The following is a 16,780-nucleotide window of genomic DNA, read 5'->3' as shown; positions in this document are numbered from 1 at the left end:
AAGGACCGGTGGAAAAAACGACTCAGGAGAGCATGGCGCTGCATCCTGGGACAGATGGGTGTCTGTTTATTAAAAAGCTAAAAAAATTCAGAAATCGGACTGGAGCTTCTCTTTAAACCTTCTTTAAAGTGGTAGTTTTTACCAATTAAACAATGCAATTTAGTTTTTGGAGCTAAACCCCAGTACACAGATACAGAATGTATAGTAACATAGCATTGCAGTCATGGAATAATGCTTTATAAAGCCAACTGCAAAACAATTATACTGAATTCACATCCTGTTATTTTACAGGATGAACTGTTAATGAAGCTCCAGGGAGTTCAATCAAATGAACAATATTTTTGGTACTGGCCATTCTCTAAGGGAGCCAGGCAGACAAAAAGCTCCATTTGTAAGTGCATTGTAGTTGTGAAGTGAAGGCACTATGCAGCTTAGAAACGAAGAAGAGTGACTTCATTTTTCCCCCCCCCCATGAATACATTTTGTTAAACTGATACTAAAGTCTCCTTTTTATAGTTTAAAAATAACAAACATGTAATACTTACCTGCTCTGTGTATCTGTGTAATGGATTTGCACAGGGCAGCCCAGATCCTCCTCTTCGCGGGTCCCTCTTCGGTGCTCCAGCCCCTCCCTCTTGTTGAGTGCCCCCAAAACAAGCTTGCTATGGGGGCACCCGAGCCAAGCTGCAGCTCCCTGTGTCCATTCAGACACTGAGCCGTCGCCCGATCCCTCTCTCTTATTGGTTCACGACCTTTGATTGACAGCAGCAGGAGCCAATGGTGCCATGCTGCTGTCTCAGCCAGTGAGGAGGGGAATCCCAGACAGCCAAGTCTCTCGTGCAACATCGCTGGATCTAGATGGACCTATGGTAAGTATTAGTGGGGCTGCTACACACAGAAGGCATTTTATCTTAATGCGTTTAGATTAAAAAAAACTTCTGCCTTTACAGCCACTCTAAGTTTTGTCTGAGTATAGGTCTGTGTTTGTCCCAAGCATGTTTGAATCGATTTACTGTTGCCTGACTTCCTACCTCACGTGACCGCTCGTCTCCTCCGCAGAAGCAACCCATCGGAGCTGTAAAGCGGCCGCGAGTCACGTGGCCGGCCCGAAGACAGCTTATATTTAGCATTTACACTGCTTGGTTTTAAATACAACTTACACATTGTGCTATGCCAGCCCCTAATAGTGAGACTGGCACTGACAAATTTAAGATTTTAATATTAAAATAGCGGCGGGGGTTGGGGATAGACCGGAGACACACAGAGAGGGCGCTGACAGGGAGAAAGGAGGGGTGAGGGGGAAGAGAGGAGAGCAGGCAGCCTATCACAAAGGGAGGCATTTTGACCACAGTAATCAGGGCGGAGCTGCCCTGGTTATTGTGGTCCGTTTAGAAAGGCTATACAGAAGTGGTAAGTTTAGGGGTGTTTTTTATTTTAGTTTAGAGGGGGCAGATTACATAGCACAAGTGCTGTGCTGTGTAATCTGCTTTAAGGGACCAGAATATAATTATTATTATATATTTGTTGGGGGGGTTAACAAATGCTTTAAGCACCTTCTATAGAATCATTAAGTATAGGTAAGGTTATTACAATGAGCATAAAGAAAACGCCAACAGGTGGCAGAGGATGAAGTTGCCCTTTGGTGTTGATGCAAGTTATTTTTCCACCTTTCAGTACTATTGCGCAACATTTTAAATATCACACATTTATAACTTCTTTAGTTCTCTTGGTGGTGGTCTGGCCTGGTGGCAGCAAATATCTAGCAGACTTCTATGAGGAAATGCTCACACATAGGGATCAGACTGATGACACACAGGGAAGGCACATAACATGGCAGATTAGTCCACCAGATCCTGAAATGGGAGTTACGAAGGTGACCCCGATTAAAAACCATAGCTGGTCATACACCCTATTATGCCATATTATCTTCTGGTGCTCTGCATCAACTTTCTACATGTCGTTGCAAGGCCATAAACATGTAATAAAGTTTAGTCATGCATGCATAGATCATACAAAAATCCAATGTTCCCAATGGAAAATGTCTAAGTTTTTTCTGGTGGTTGTTTCTTTACAATTTACAACCAAATGTTTCCATGGACATAAGATTCTGTCCATTCAAATTTTTCCAGCGCCAGACTCCAGACAGACAGATAATATAAAGCCAGTGGCAAAACTTAAACATTCCCCATTAAACATGAAGGATGCTGCAACAACCTGTTTGGCATAGAGAACAATGGAAAAACATATGCAATTTTTACTTTTTACAAAGCTTATTTTCTTGGTGCCTACAAAAATCAAAATGTGCCTTTCTTTCGAGTATAGGTTAATTAATTAGAATACAAAGTAATTATAAACAAATATAAAACTTGGACAATACTGAAATTCCAATTTTAGAAAAACTTCTCACAATGAGTTAGCCAGAAGTTGCTCTATCTGGTTGGTGACTAGCTCTTGTTCAGACCTTTGTGAAGTGTTGTGGGAGTTGGTGGAAAGATGTGTATAATAACTGAGGGGCGCTGGCTGGGCATAAGGAGGAGGGGCACAGTGCAGGGACAGCGGGCAGGAGAAGAGGGATCAGTGAGGGGGAAGGAGGACCTTTTGTTTCAGTACCTGTTCCAATAGCGGGCGCTGTTACCAGTACGTCCTTGCACTGTCCGAGGGTTTAAGCTGCCAGGTCATATGGCTGCTAGTGTCCAAGGCAGCCAAATACAACTGTGTTGTTGCAGGAAAAGAAAGAGAAAAAGAGAGTGGAGCCTCAACGTGCATGAAACATGATACATTGCAGCCGACACATCATGGTGGAGTTTCCATCCATGCGTGTTCAGGAGGGAGGGCTCTATCACTCTACAGGAACAGCCCTGGATCAACATGGGAGCACACAGGGGAAGGGAAGACTGGGAAAGAGATATCAACAAACAGTTGAGCATGTCTGGACTCTCTAGATCATTATTATATTCCTGCAGTGCTGAGAGCTTGAGCAGCTCAGCCCTTACCTGAGGAGCCAGCTGGGAGCACCCGAGGAGCCAACAGGAAACCCCTGAGTAGTCACTACAGATAATCTGTCTGTTCCCGTCTTTGCCTGGACAGTGTGCACGCTTATTTTTCTTAAATATTACAGCAAGAGTCCAGCCAAAGAGAAGAACAACTACAGAAGCATAGGAGTGTACACCAAGGTATATGGCAGGTCTGTCCAAGTACCAGCCAAGTAAAAGAAAAAGACTTCACCCAAACATTTTCATTTTGTGTGGAACATAGAAGGCTCCATGCACACTGGACGCTAAAAAAATGTTCAAAAAACGCCAGTAGCTTTGTAATGAGTCTTTCAATGTTTAAAGTTTTTGCAATAGCGTTTTTCCGCATTAGCGTTTTATTTTTTCAATAGATTAAAAAAAAAAAAAAACAGTTTGAGCGTTTATCAGCGTTTGACGGTTTTTGTGGTCAGAAAAACGACTCCTGAACGTGATTTTTACGGTGTTCAGAAAACAGCCCATAAACTCCACTGCCCATAAAACGTCCAACAGCGTCCATGTACACATAGGATAACAGAGTGGAGTTTATGGGCTTTAAAAAAAAAAAAACTTCCGTTTATGAGCTCCAGTGTGTATGGAGCCGAAAAGTTTAATTTTCTCTCATTTTTCTAATGCATTCATAGCAATCTTAACTCAGCCCTTAAGCCTAGCTACTGTTGTCACTAGTAAATTCTTTATATACTCCGACATTGGTGTCAATAGTGAGTGCAAAATACAGAAATGCTTCATAATTTGGCCTCCAGAAGAGTCTCCAAAGGAAATATTTATATATATATATATATATTCGTAGGAAAAGCATTAAGGGCTAACCTTGTCCTATCTGGTTAGTTCTCAGAATAATCATTACATTACACTGTACATTGGCGTGTTTAGAGCCCTGTGGTGACAGTAAATTCATTATAATCAGTTGCTAAGGCCCAGTTCACACTCTATTTTCTTGCAGTAGAACCTATGGAAACACATTCATTACAATGCATTTAATATACATTTATGAGCTATAAGTAACCACAATTTAATAAGCCCACTGAAGCCCATAAAATGCATACATCATGCATATTAACACAGCTGCATCAAGGACAATTGTTATAGTGAAGCTATAGCAAAAAGTAAATGTTACCACATATACATTAGTGTGAAAGGGCCATACAAGTTGCAAGTAACAAGTCTGATATACACCTGGAGGTTCTAATCTATCAAGGTCATGGTATTGCTAGTAGTAGCCAATCACACTCAGCTGGACTTGTTCTGTAATGTCCAAGACAATTAGCAAATTATATAAGCCACTAATGAGGGTCAGAAATACCTCAGAATCTCAGTCACCTTAATCCAGTGTTTCTCAATTCCAGTCCTCAGGCCCCCCCAACAGGTCAGGTTTTCAGGATTTCCCTCAGATGAAAAGGCTGTGGTGATTACTAAGGCAGTGAAACTGATCAAATCACCTGGCAAAATAATGGAAATCCTGAAAACCTGACCTGTTGGGGGGGCCTGAGGACTGGAATTGAGAAACACTGCCTTAATCCAATCACCATGGAATGTGTCAAAGCAGATGTTGGTTGACCAAGAAAAGGATGGGAGGTGTGAAAGTTCCAATTCCATTTATTTAATCAAATCTCATGGTGCCATAAAGTCTGAAACAGGTCTCAATGCTTCAGGGGAGACAAAACATCCGCCCAACAAACGAACGACCCAACATAGGAGGTTGAACACTGAGGTGCAAATTTTTGATAGAGAGGACAACCATATGACACCTACATATAATGCAATTTTAAATGTCTTTAACCCGATGCTCTGACAACAATTCACACCGTAAGCCTGTTAATGTAGAGTATTAACACGTTCCACACTTCAGGGTACCACGGGATTGAAATGATGTTAAAGTACAGGTTTTGAAAAATATTCACACTTTCCATTATGTTCTGGGTCAATCTGCTTTGACATATTCCATTGTGTTTGAGCCAAGATGACTAAATAACCTTTGCGACTATAAATGCTGAGGTACCGTATGTTCCTGACATTCATTAGAACTAAAGAGGCTGCTTGAATTAGCTGGAAAATGAAAATCTGGCTGTTTAATCGTGTCTGGATGCGGTAAACAAGGAGACAAGGCTCGGGCTAAGGCAGAGACCTGACTACCTCGGGCTGGTCTGCAATTCCTAGTTGGCCATGTTCAACACCTGCTGAGGCACAGTAAATATGTGGGGTGGGTCGAAGCCAGAATGCCTGTCTATCTGGCCATTGTCCTGATGGCTGGGATCCTTGAGCTGGTCAGCAACACCACATGCAGCAACCAAGAGACCTGCATCATCCCCTGACACTTCCAACTAGCTGTCCGCAACAACGAGGAGTTCAACAAGCTGCTGGGTAGCATCACCATTGCCGAGGAAGGATTCCTGCCCAACATCCAGGCTGTGCTGTTGCCCAAGAAAACAGAGCAACAAGCCCACCAAGGCCAAGTAAACCGGGTCAATTCATTTATGTCTGGCGTATAGCGCGCACCCCTAATGTGGAGCCGCAATTCCTGTAAAAAACTTTTTTTAGTACTTACAGTTTTGGTGTCTTGCGCGGCGTCCATCGGCGGCCTCCTCGGGTCCGGCGTCCGTCTGCGGCTTCGGTGGTGTTCTCCCGCGCTGTCTCCCAGTCGAATCGCTGCTTCCAGCGCTCAGTTTGAATGCCTGCGCCGACATATACCGGCTACATTCGGCCAGGCTCGGCTTCGCTCGTGCTCACGCTCTGTGATGTTTATGCGTGAGCACGAGCGAAGCCGAGCCTGGCCAAATGTAGCCGAGTGTACTGCACTCGGTATATGTCGGCGCAGGCATTCAAACTGAGCGCGGGAAGCGGGTATCGGTGTATATCGCGCACCCACGATTTTCCCCTTATTTTAAGGGGAAAAAAGTGCGCGGTATACGCTGATAAATACGGTATACAGAACAAGTCGGATTGAATGTCTGACTACTACTTCATAAGTCTGATCTATTAATAAGTAGATAATAGCAATAGGAGCAAATAGCTAGTTGGTCATGTTCAACACCTGCTGAGGAACGGTAAATATGTGGGGTGGGTCGAAGCCAGAATGCCTTTCTATCTGGTCACCACCCTGGAGTATATGACGGCTGAGATCCTTGAGCTGGTCATAGGATAATAACAATAGGAGCAAAGAGGGTATGGCGCTTCTGCCCAAAGTTCATGCGATAGGCTGTACCATGGACAACATCATAATACAGGAATGTAACAATAATCCTGATTCCTGGCTTTAACCTCAGCTCCTGCTGGGAGAAGCCGACCAGCAGCTGTGACAAGAGGGAGGGGAGCGAGGAGGCAAGATGGCTATCTGGCATCCGGAGCCGTGCCAATCCGACCCATTGGGCCGTAGGTCTCAAAGAAGGAGCTGCACATGTTCTGAAAATGCGCTACCCCCCCCCCCCCCAACCTGATGTCACTTTCAAGACATGTGCTCCACCATGGTTCCAGATGCCAGACGGCCATTTTGACAGGATGTGACACACTTTTGGGACCATTGTCATTTGAGAGATCATGGTTCCTTAGCTTGTAGGAACTCACAATCTACATCTTCTCACAGAACAGGTGTGTGTGTGTGTTCACACACGTCCCTGTTCTGCTTCTCGTGCCCGCGACCGCCAGTCAAGATCATCGGCACTCCCGCAGTGCCCTACACCGCTTAACAAGGGACCGATGTACAGCTACGGCGGTTCGCGGTATAATGACAGCGGCAGGTCGCCAAGTGGTTAAAAAGAGGACATATGATATACTTTTCTATTTATTTATCAATGCTAGCAGCATAAGGATTACAAATAGCCAATGTTGATTGAGAAAGTGAAAATTGCGCTCTAATGAATATGGTTGGATTATGAATATGGTCCGATTCTTTACTGAATTTGTAGGCTAGCTTCCTATGATTCTGGGACTCGGAACTGACAGTGTCAGAATTTTAGTCCCCGCCGGCTTGTGTTCCCTGGTGCCAGACAGTGACAGTGAGAAGGAGAAGCGCAAGAAGAACTTCTCCGTGGATGAGAGGGCGATCCTGACCATGGCCATTGGGAAGTATGATACGTACCTCCACGGAGCACAGAGCGGAAGGACAAACATGGCCAGGAAACTTGAAATCCTGCAGAAGGTGACCCTGGAGTTGAACACCCTCAGACACGAAATCCCAACATGGAAGGATGTGCAGAAGAAAATTAATGACATTCGTCAGCGTGTTAGGGTTAGGGCACCTCAGGGCCACGAGAGGCGGATCAGCTAGCTAGTTGAAGCTGTCTGCTGAAGAGGAGGTCATAGCCAGCTGCCTGGCGCAGGAGCAGGTGGAGGGATTTGACTCCAGCGAACACGACTTGAGGAGAGGCAAGTGTGTTTCATCCCCCATCCGGTGTGGAGCATGTGAGGGGGTGCAAGGGAACATGTGACACAAGTGTGTGGGCCCACCAACATGTGAGTGCTGTATGTCATCCACAGATGTGCTGGAGGGAGCTGGGCCATCATCTGCCTCTGGACGACCCACGTCAGACAAGCAACATGTCCATCGGTCTGACCCCCTGGGAAGCCAATAAGCTTGTCAACACGCCGTGGCTGCAGCAACGGTGGAGGGGAGTTCACACACAGGTGCATTGGAGGTCGTCGTGGAGGAGCCTGTGGACATCCAACACAAGGACTTCCTGTACCTCGATGAGAAGACCCTCGGCGCCGGACCCTCTGAGACGGTGGAAGTTGCTGACCTCATAACGCCATTGACGCCCATCAGGGAAACCCCCCCCCCTGTGGGGCCACCCCGGCAAGAGGGACACCTTCAAGGGTGACGCAAATGACTGCAACTCCCAGGAAGGCCCTGAGCAAGAACAGGGCTGGAACCGGATCAGTCCAAGAAGGGCTTGAGAGGGAACAGGCCCGCCAGACACAGCACATGGCAGACATTGCCATCGACCTCCACCGTGTGGGTGACAGCATACCCTTCTTCGTCGGGTCCTCGGAGAAGACACAGGCTGAGTACACACTGGCTGTGCAGGGCACCGCAGCCACAATGCAGCAGTGCCTCAAACAGCAGGCCAAACACACAAAGGCCATCTGTGACTGCATGCAGGAGGTCAATGCTAACTGTGCAGCCATGGCCACATGCCTGTGTGACCAGTCACAGACCCTGGATGCCAAGTATCAGCACATGGTAGCAGGGGGTCCCGCAACATCTGAGGACCATGGATCGGCCATGGACATGCAGGTGACCCAGCAACGCAACACTACGTTTATTGAGCAACTGCAAGCAACAGCAGCAGGGATCGTGACCGAGGTTAGGAGCCTGGTCGGAATCGTGCAGGCCAACTCTGCCGCCATGCAGTTTGAGGGACGCCAGAACAGGCGCCTGTAGCGCCAACACAACGCCAGTCAGAGGCAGATGCATGCGGAAACATATGGCGTGCTGACCCGGATTGCCATTGCCTTGGAGGGGATGCAGGCAACATCTAGATCCATATCCAGAAGAGACAGCTCAGGGGATGAACCGCCAAGGGGTGCCCCACCTGAGTCATCGCCACGACACCTGCGGAGCAGATCCCTGGGCACGAGGCATGGACTGTGGCAGGGCAAGTGACTGTCCCAAGGACAATGGCACCACAAGTGTAGCTCAGGGTCTGAGCATGTTTTATTTTGGGTGACGTGCACAGAGGCATGTGCCGTGCACCTGTAATGGCTTGCCATGGCGGACAATGGCATGGTCCAATATTTTTTTTCTTTTCACGGACCCAGACCGTGGGACATGTGTGTCACCCTCACTGATGTCACAGCAACATCGGACTGCACACGGTCAGGAGTGCAGAAGTCTCTACAGTGACTGGACATCGGTTTGCAGGGGCAGGGTTTGCCCGGTGATGACAGTGCTACGGTGTGACTGGTGTGTGAATGGCCAATGTGTCCAGACAGGCACAAGGCAATTTCTGCCAGCACTGCGTGTCAACGGGCAGGGGTCACCTTGGATCGTCGGGGAGAGGTTATCCCCACAACCGTGTGGATGTGGTATGAATGTACAGCCACATCATTGGGGCCTTTGCGTGGCGTTGCTGCTCCCAAGTCCCGCGCGGTGGACTTGGGCTAAACCAATGTGAGGTGGATGTGGTGTGTGTGAGCTAGGAACCACAGTGGTGTGCATTGTCCGTGTGCCATGATGAATGTGTGTGTTGCTGCAATTCAATGTGCAAAGATGCGTTCCACGAGGCAACTCCTGACTGCTGTTCCTTCAGCAGACGGAGTAGGCTCGGGCAGGGGAGTAGGCTTGCGCGCATCTCGTGTAGCATGCGCCAGGCGCACGCATGTTCGCGAATCGGCGCATTTCCCTCATTTGCATTGCAAATCAGTTGGAGCAGCACCATGCGCCCAGGCTACATGTGCGACCACCCAACGTCGGCGTGCGCAAGCTACGTCGGCATGGTATAGTCTGTTATTAGGTGCAGGTTGGTTCGTGGGTCTGCCGCACACATATGCCGGTGCACATTGGCACTTACGTCGGCGTAACGTGCTATAAGTCGGCGTAAGTGCTTTGTGAATCTGGGCCATAGTTTCTATGCAGAGCTGCACAAGATTTTACACTCTCCAGATTTAGCAAATCAACCCCCATTGTGCTTATATGAGGGGTTGGAATCAGCCATCTATTTCTGCCAATAGCTCTGTTTTTCTCAGTCCATCACAGATAGGGAAAATAAATAGAATATACAGGCTCTCCTCACCGAACGACCAGGTTCCATTCCAACGACCAGGTCGTTAAACGAATTGGTCGTTAAATGAGGAGCCACAGGTAATCAATATTTTAAGCATTTTTAACTACTTAATTTGCATAAGTACAGAACACAAATTACAATTCTGTACTGTACAATACAATGATGTACAGTGTGTCTTTTGGGTGGGGAGAGCTGGTCGTAAGTCCGAATGGTCATTAAACAGGCAAGTCATTAAACAAGGAGTATCTGTATTTATACAATTTGGTGCTAGTTGTGCGTTTAGTCCCTACCATCTTTAGTTTCCTTTGAACGGTTTCTCAAAATTAGTTTTAGGAAGATGTAGCACCCGATGAATTAAAGCGAGTCTACACCAATTGTAACAAATCGTTACCTATTTTGTATATCAGATTGTAGGTAACACCAGAGAAAGTGGAAATATAAATGATGGGAACTGGAATAAGGCTAATAGCAATGTGTACAGGCAGTAAGCCCCTTCCATCAATCAGAAATCACTGTTCATTGTTCTGACTGTTGTACGTGGGGTAAAGATGATTTCTGATTGGTTGCTGAAGCTTGCTCCATAAGCCTGAATTGGTTAATACAACCTCCAGGATATACAGTTACCCTCTCCAAACAATGCACGCTGCAATGAACAGATGTAATGGCAAATGTCAATGTAATGAGTTTTAATTAGTCAAGTGTTGCATGACCATTCAATCTCCCTCTTAATTTTGTGTTTAATGAGCAGCCCCGGGGAGAAGGCAGACAGTGAGGTTTACAGAAGCCGATGAGGGGTCATTTGTCACTTCCAGAGACTGAAAATCCAAGATACAGGATTTTGGAGTTTTTTTTTTTAAAGATCATGGTAACGGTTCTAACAATTATATAACAATTATATAATGCAAACTGTTGTCAGGCCCTTATGTCAGGCACACTTTCATCATAATAAAATGTGACAAAGGTCAAAGTGCAATGGCCACCTGCAACTAATCAGAAGTCATTATTGTTTCGGAAACAATGATTAGTTGCCATGGTTAACTTTTCACACTTTCCCAACAAACCAGGAGTGGAAAGGTTAAGGGAGGTTGAAGTGGCCCTCTGTAGCCGTCTGCAAACACACTTGTGGTGCCAACCATACAGTCACTTTTACGTAAACTGGACATGATTCTGGGTGTACCCTTACTATGCATATAGTCTTTCCTCCATCTTCTACAGTTTTCACTTATGATCCTGTCAGCCCTTTCCAATACTTCTCATTTTCTGCGAAGGACTGACAATGCTGAAAGGACGCTGATAAAATGACAGCAGTGTAGCATTGTCATCCCTCTACTCTATGGCAGGGGTCTCCAAACTGTGGCCCGAGGGCCAGATGTGGCCCTTTGCTAGCCTTTATCCGGCCCTTGGGGCACAATTCCTCCCACTCATATGAGGCACTATTCTTCCCACTGACATCAACAAGGTGGCACAATTTCTTTCACTGATACCAATGACGGGATACAATTACTCCTACTAATAGGGGCACTACTCCTTATCCTACTGACTGCAAACTCTGAGGCCATATTTATTCTCACCAATGCTGGGCCTGGGAATTTTTTTTACCCCCGCTGGCTACAATCCGGCCCTCCTAAAATCTGAAGGACAATAAACTGTCACTTTGTTTGAAAAGTTTGGAGACCCCTGCTCTATGGGATTGATTTACTAAAGGCAAGTAGATTGAGCACATTTCAAGTGCCGTTGCACTCACGTTGCCCAGAGCTTGGTGAATGTGGTGAAGCTGTGCTGATTGATTTCCATCATCCCATCATGTGCAAGCAAAATTCAGTTTTTTTTACCCTTGCACTTGTTTGGGTACTCATTACAAAGAAGCTTTACTACATTCCCTAATCTCTGGGGGAAACTAGTGTAACTGCACTTGCAAAGTGCACAGTCTGTTTGCCTTTAATAACCAAAGCCCCTATTAGGACTACTAATATTCCCAACGCACGCATTCCTGGAAAAGCTCTCAAGAGTTTGGGTGCTGCAGCAACAACCAGCTGGGAACTGGTTCAGAAGTCACAAGAAAAATGTTTGCCAGTACACCATGGATCAGCAAGGAAGCGTCCAAGCGAATAGTTTAATGCATGATCACAACACATGAGTAGTGCAAAGTTTTGGAAGTCATGTAGGACCCCTTCGTCGGGCATGCCTGACAAAGGGGTCCTATGTGACTCCGAAACGTTGCACTACTTTTGTGTTGTTGTGATCAGGCATTAAACTATTTGCTTGGACGCTTCATTGTTGATCTATGGTGTACTGGCAAACATTTTCATATTAGGACTACAGGACGAGGTGTTAGCATCCTGGAGGAAGAGTCAATGGCATTTAGTGCAGCCCAGCTCTTACATCTCCTCGCTTCCTCCCATTCTGACCTGCAAAGTGTTGCAAGGAAAAGTCTGACAAAAGAGCAGGGTGCTCTCTCCTAGGACATCTATGTGTCACAAGTCCCAAACCACCAGTCACACAGAAAGGGGTAAGATTGGGAGACCTGGTGGTCACATTCAATTTAGCCACAGATTTTGTAAAAGATTTATAAAAAAAAAAAGTGCGAATAGCCTTGGCACTCTATTCATGCACTTTCATTGCAGGTGTTGGCAGGATTTTTTTTTGCCATAATGTGCTCATATGCATAGTATATTATCACATTATGGCAGACTTGCTTAGCGAATGATCCTCTCCAGCGCTGCACTGTGGGTGCTCCTGTTAACAGAGTGGGTGTGGATCATGCTGAATTCACTCAGTGTTGTAGGTTGGTAGGGTATGGGCAGATGGAAAAACTTGGTTTCCAGATGTGCATGCCCAGTTTAAGAAAAAGGTGGTGCTGAGCCCTGTATGGACTTGGGCTGCTACCTCGGTGTACAGCCTTGAGGTCGACTCAATGTCTGTTGTAGAAGATAAGCAAAGAAGCACCCAGAATTTAATGAGGGCAAGTATATTGGTATTTTATTTCAGCATAAAAAAGACCACGCGTTTCGGGGGACTAAGGGCTCCCCCTTCATCAGGGCTGCTAGTGGAATTGGTTATGGAATGATCCTATTGGAGGGTGCTTATGGCACATGAATCGGACTGTTAGATGTCCACAATGCTGGCTTTGTGTTCAGAGGCAACAATCAAAAAATAAATAAGGCCAGCATTGTGGAACAGTCCGTTTCATGTGCCAAAATCACCCTCCAAAAGGATCAGTCCATAACCAATTCCACTAGCAGCCCTGATGAAGGGGGAGCCCTTCATACCTTCTGCCCTCTGCACAAAAATCTGTGGCATCAAATGAAAAAAATCAGTTACAAGAAATAGCCAAATGCAAGTGGTTTTCCGATTGGCTAATCTGCTTCTACCGCTGTCTATAGAATGTCATCAAATAAGCCCAGTAGAGTGTAACCAATCAACGACTGTGAAAGTAGGCCATCTTTAAATATAGGCACTTTGATACTGGCAAAAGAAGGTGCCAGGTGAGAAAAGTCAATACAGTTTCTGTCCTCTGGCACCCAGGACAGGAAGGTTGAATGATTTTCAGCCATTTTGTTGTAGATCGTTCCACTATGGCTACACTATACAGGTTACCACAGTAATTAAACTTACTGAAGGAGGAGGTGACTCACGTCCAATGAGGGGGGTGTTCTCACATCGGGGATTCTGGAAGTTGGCATTCTGACTCCTGTGAAGAAAAATAAAGCGCATCATTTGTCATGTGCCATAACCCGTAGCACCACAATTGCAGTTTACTGTAGTCAGATACGTAAAAGATACAACTAATCAACTTATCAATATGTAAAATGGTTCCCCATAGGAATGGATAGTGCGAAGGTGCACATGTGCAGGCAGAAGAGGACCAGTGATGGTGGTTTCATGAGCAAAGCCTCTGATGAATCTGAAGATGTTGAATCAAGAATAAAAGAGTATTGGACTGGGTGTGCGCCACTCAGTGGAGGCTGCGATTATTAAAAGACATATGAACTTGAAGTTTAAATCAGCTAAATACATTCCAGGTTCATCAAAAGGTATTTAAAGTCTTGCAGGTATTTTTCCTATTTTTTTATAAAGCCTGTTATCTGACAGCATGCAATAGAGAAGAACTCTTACTCCCTGTGTAGAATTTTTGGTCCTTCTGCAAGGGTCTGACATGCCTCCCATTGACTCAGTGCTAGAACACTTTAATAAGTAGGGAACATGCCAGAATTCTGCAAAGAGACCTCTGCTTCCAAAACAAGGAACAGTGGTCCTGTAGGCAGAGGCAGGAGACAGGCTTTTCTACTCAGGCTGTGGCTGATTTATAAAGAATAGACATTATAAGACTTTGCACACGTCTTCCCTTTAATGCACCTGGAATATATTTAGCCCATTTAAAGCGGAGCTCCAGTCGTTTTTTTTTTGTTTATTAAAGGTCAACAGCTACAAAAAGTGTAGCTGCTGACTTTTAATAAACACACATTCACTTGCCCCAGGATCCAGCGATGTGGTCATCCGAACCGTCCCTTCTCTCCCTCTCCTCTTCCCGGAGCTGGCATTTCAACTGCTTCACAGCTAGGTGCACACGCTGTGCATGCGCGAGTCGTGCTGCGGCTGCTGAATGGTCCGGCAGTCTAGAAGACCGCAGGGAGGGAAGGGGAGAGGAGAACTTCTGCTTGGATCGCCTAGGCCAGTGGTTCTCAACCTGGGGGTCGAATGACAATTTGCCAGGGGTCACCAAATCCTGGGCTGTTTCTGTAGCCCGCACTGCTTTCCCAGCCTTTTCGCAGCCGATTGTGAGAGATAAAAGGGAAAAGGGAGAACAAAAAGAGAGTGGTACCATAAGTGGTTTTAATACTGTACGAGTGGAAGAGACTCAGGGAGCGCTAAATGTCCGTGGGTTAGGGGCGCAAATTACTTGTCTTGCCTGACAACTCACGCTACAAAATTTTTACTGTTAGGGGTCCCCACAACATGGGAAATTTTATCAAGGGGTCACGGCACTAGCAAGGTTGAGAACCACTGGCCTAGGCGATCCGAGCGGTAGTAAGAGTGGGTACCTGTCAAAACCAGGCACCTGCTCCCCTCTCCAAAAAAATTAAATGCCAGGGAAGGGTAAGAGGAGTGCTTAAGGACTAACCCTTCCCCCCCCCCTTTTTTAAAAATAACACTGATAAATAGCCAGTGAAGAGGAGGGTGGTGCACAGGTAACTTCCTAACCAGTAACATCATATAAAACAAACGTTAAAGTCGTTGTAAACCCGAAGTAAGAAAATAAAATAAAATATCTAAGACAAAAGCAGAGATTGACGCTGTTGCAGCAGTCCCCGTACACCGCTGTGACCGGCGACATGTTTCCGGTTTCGCGTGCTCCAGTGCAGTAATTGGCCGGAGCCGCAATGCCGTTACTCCCACGCATGTGTGCGGGAGTTGCCGGTCACAGCACGGCTGCTACAGAAATGGCAGGAGCGAGCCGTTTCTCCAGTGCACATCCCCAGACATCAGGGCAAATGTATATGGTAAATATCCCCTAAACCAGGGATATGCAATTGGCGGACCTCCAGCTGTTGCAGAACTACAATTCCCATGAGGTTTACAACCACTTTAAGGAATGTGGAAATATAACACTGGACCTGTAGGGTTATCTCATTGGTATTACCATCTTAAAGTAAAGTATTGATGTTTATTTAACCACTTAAGGACCCCTTCACGCTGATATACGTTGGCAGAATGGCATGGCTGGGCACATCAACGTAACTGTACGTTGGCCTTTAAGCCCAGCAGTGGGGTCGCGGGGGCGTGCACGCGACCCGGTCCGAAGCTCCCTGACCGCAGCTGCGGGACTCGCGGACCCGATCGCCGCTGGAGTCCCGCGATCGGTCCCCGGAGCTGAAGAACGGGGAGAGCTGTGTGTAAACACAGCTTCCCCGTTCTTCACTGTGGCGCCGTCATCGATCGTGTGTTCCCTTATATAGGGAATCACAATCGATGACGTCACACCTACAGCCACACCCCCCTACAGTTAGAAACACAGATGAAGTCATACATAACCCCATCAGCGCCCCCTTGTGGTTAACTCCCAAACTGCAATTGTCATTTTCACAGTAAACAATGCATTTTAAATGCATTTTTTGCTGTGAAAATGACAATGGTCCCAAAAATGTTTCAAAATTGTCCAAAGTGTCCGCCATAATGTCGCAGTCACGAAAAAAATCGATGATCACCGCCATTAGTAGTAAGAAAATATTTTTTTAGAAAAATGCAATAAAACTATCCCCTATTTTGTAAACGCTATATATTTTGCGCAAACCAACCAATAAACACTTATTGCGATTTTTTTTCACCAAAAATAGGTAGAAGAATACGTATTGGCCTAAACTGAGGAAAAATATATTTTTTATATATATATTTTTGGGGGATATTTATTAATCGCAAAAAGTAAAAAATATTGCATTTTTTTCAAAATTGTCGCTCTATTTTTGTTTATAGCACAAAAAATAAAAACCGCAGAGGTGATCAAATACCACCAAAAGAAAGCTCCATTTGTGGGAAAAAAAGGACGCCAATTTTGTTTGGGAGCCACGTCGCACAACTGCGCAATTGTAAGTTAAAGCGACGGAGTGCCGAATCGAAAAAACTGGCCGGGTCCTTTAGCTGCCTAAAGGTCCGGGTCTTAAGTGGTTAAATAATATGGTTTCTGGGCAGGCAGCTTCTACACCCCAGAGGATCTCCACAGTCTCTGTGGCTTGTAGTGTAACAAAAATGTAAATTGAAGCGCTACACTACTGCCAAGCGTTTTAGATACAACTTTATTCCAACAGACAAATCGAACAAGGTACTGAGAGGCCTATGCCTACAAGTCACACTCGAAAATAATAACATTGTACATTCAGTTCACTTCTAGTTTGTTCATTATGTTGTAAATTAACCCCCTGATACAGGGAGAACTCTTGAACCCCCGAAACGCAGTGGAAAATCTTTTTTGGATTATACCCCTTGACTTTGATCCGAATACATTTTTATCTGGACCTCTTAGCAGTGGCATCAGTG

At 45.8% G+C, this 16,780-nt stretch overlaps 1 protein-coding gene and 1 pseudogene across 4 annotated transcripts in view; one reads left to right on the top strand and one right to left on the bottom strand.

The window, feature by feature from the left end:
* TTYH3 (tweety family member 3) overlaps positions 1–16,780 on the bottom strand; it is a 204,516-nt gene that overhangs the window by 15,013 nt on the left and 172,723 nt on the right. For 2 of the 4 annotated variants that reach the window (XM_040356670.1, XM_040356671.1), the window contains exons 13-14: positions 13,364–13,439; positions 2,611–2,712 (exon numbers count right to left, since the gene is read on the bottom strand). In XM_040356670.1, coding sequence (XP_040212604.1) covers positions 2,632–2,712; positions 13,364–13,439 — 157 coding nt within the window. In that variant the 3' untranslated portion in view covers positions 2,611–2,631. The remainder of the gene's footprint in view (positions 1–2,610; positions 2,713–13,363; positions 13,440–16,780) is intronic. The other 2 variants (XM_040356673.1, XM_040356672.1) reach the window with 2 other exon arrangements.
* LOC120944486 lies at positions 5,099–5,518 on the top strand (annotated as a pseudogene).

The sequence above is a fragment of the Rana temporaria genome, chromosome 6 (assembly GCF_905171775.1).
Source record: "Rana temporaria chromosome 6, aRanTem1.1, whole genome shotgun sequence".
In the NCBI taxonomy this organism is placed as follows: domain Eukaryota; kingdom Metazoa; phylum Chordata; class Amphibia; order Anura; family Ranidae; genus Rana; species Rana temporaria.
This window is presented reverse-complemented; position numbering and strand designations above follow the sequence as displayed.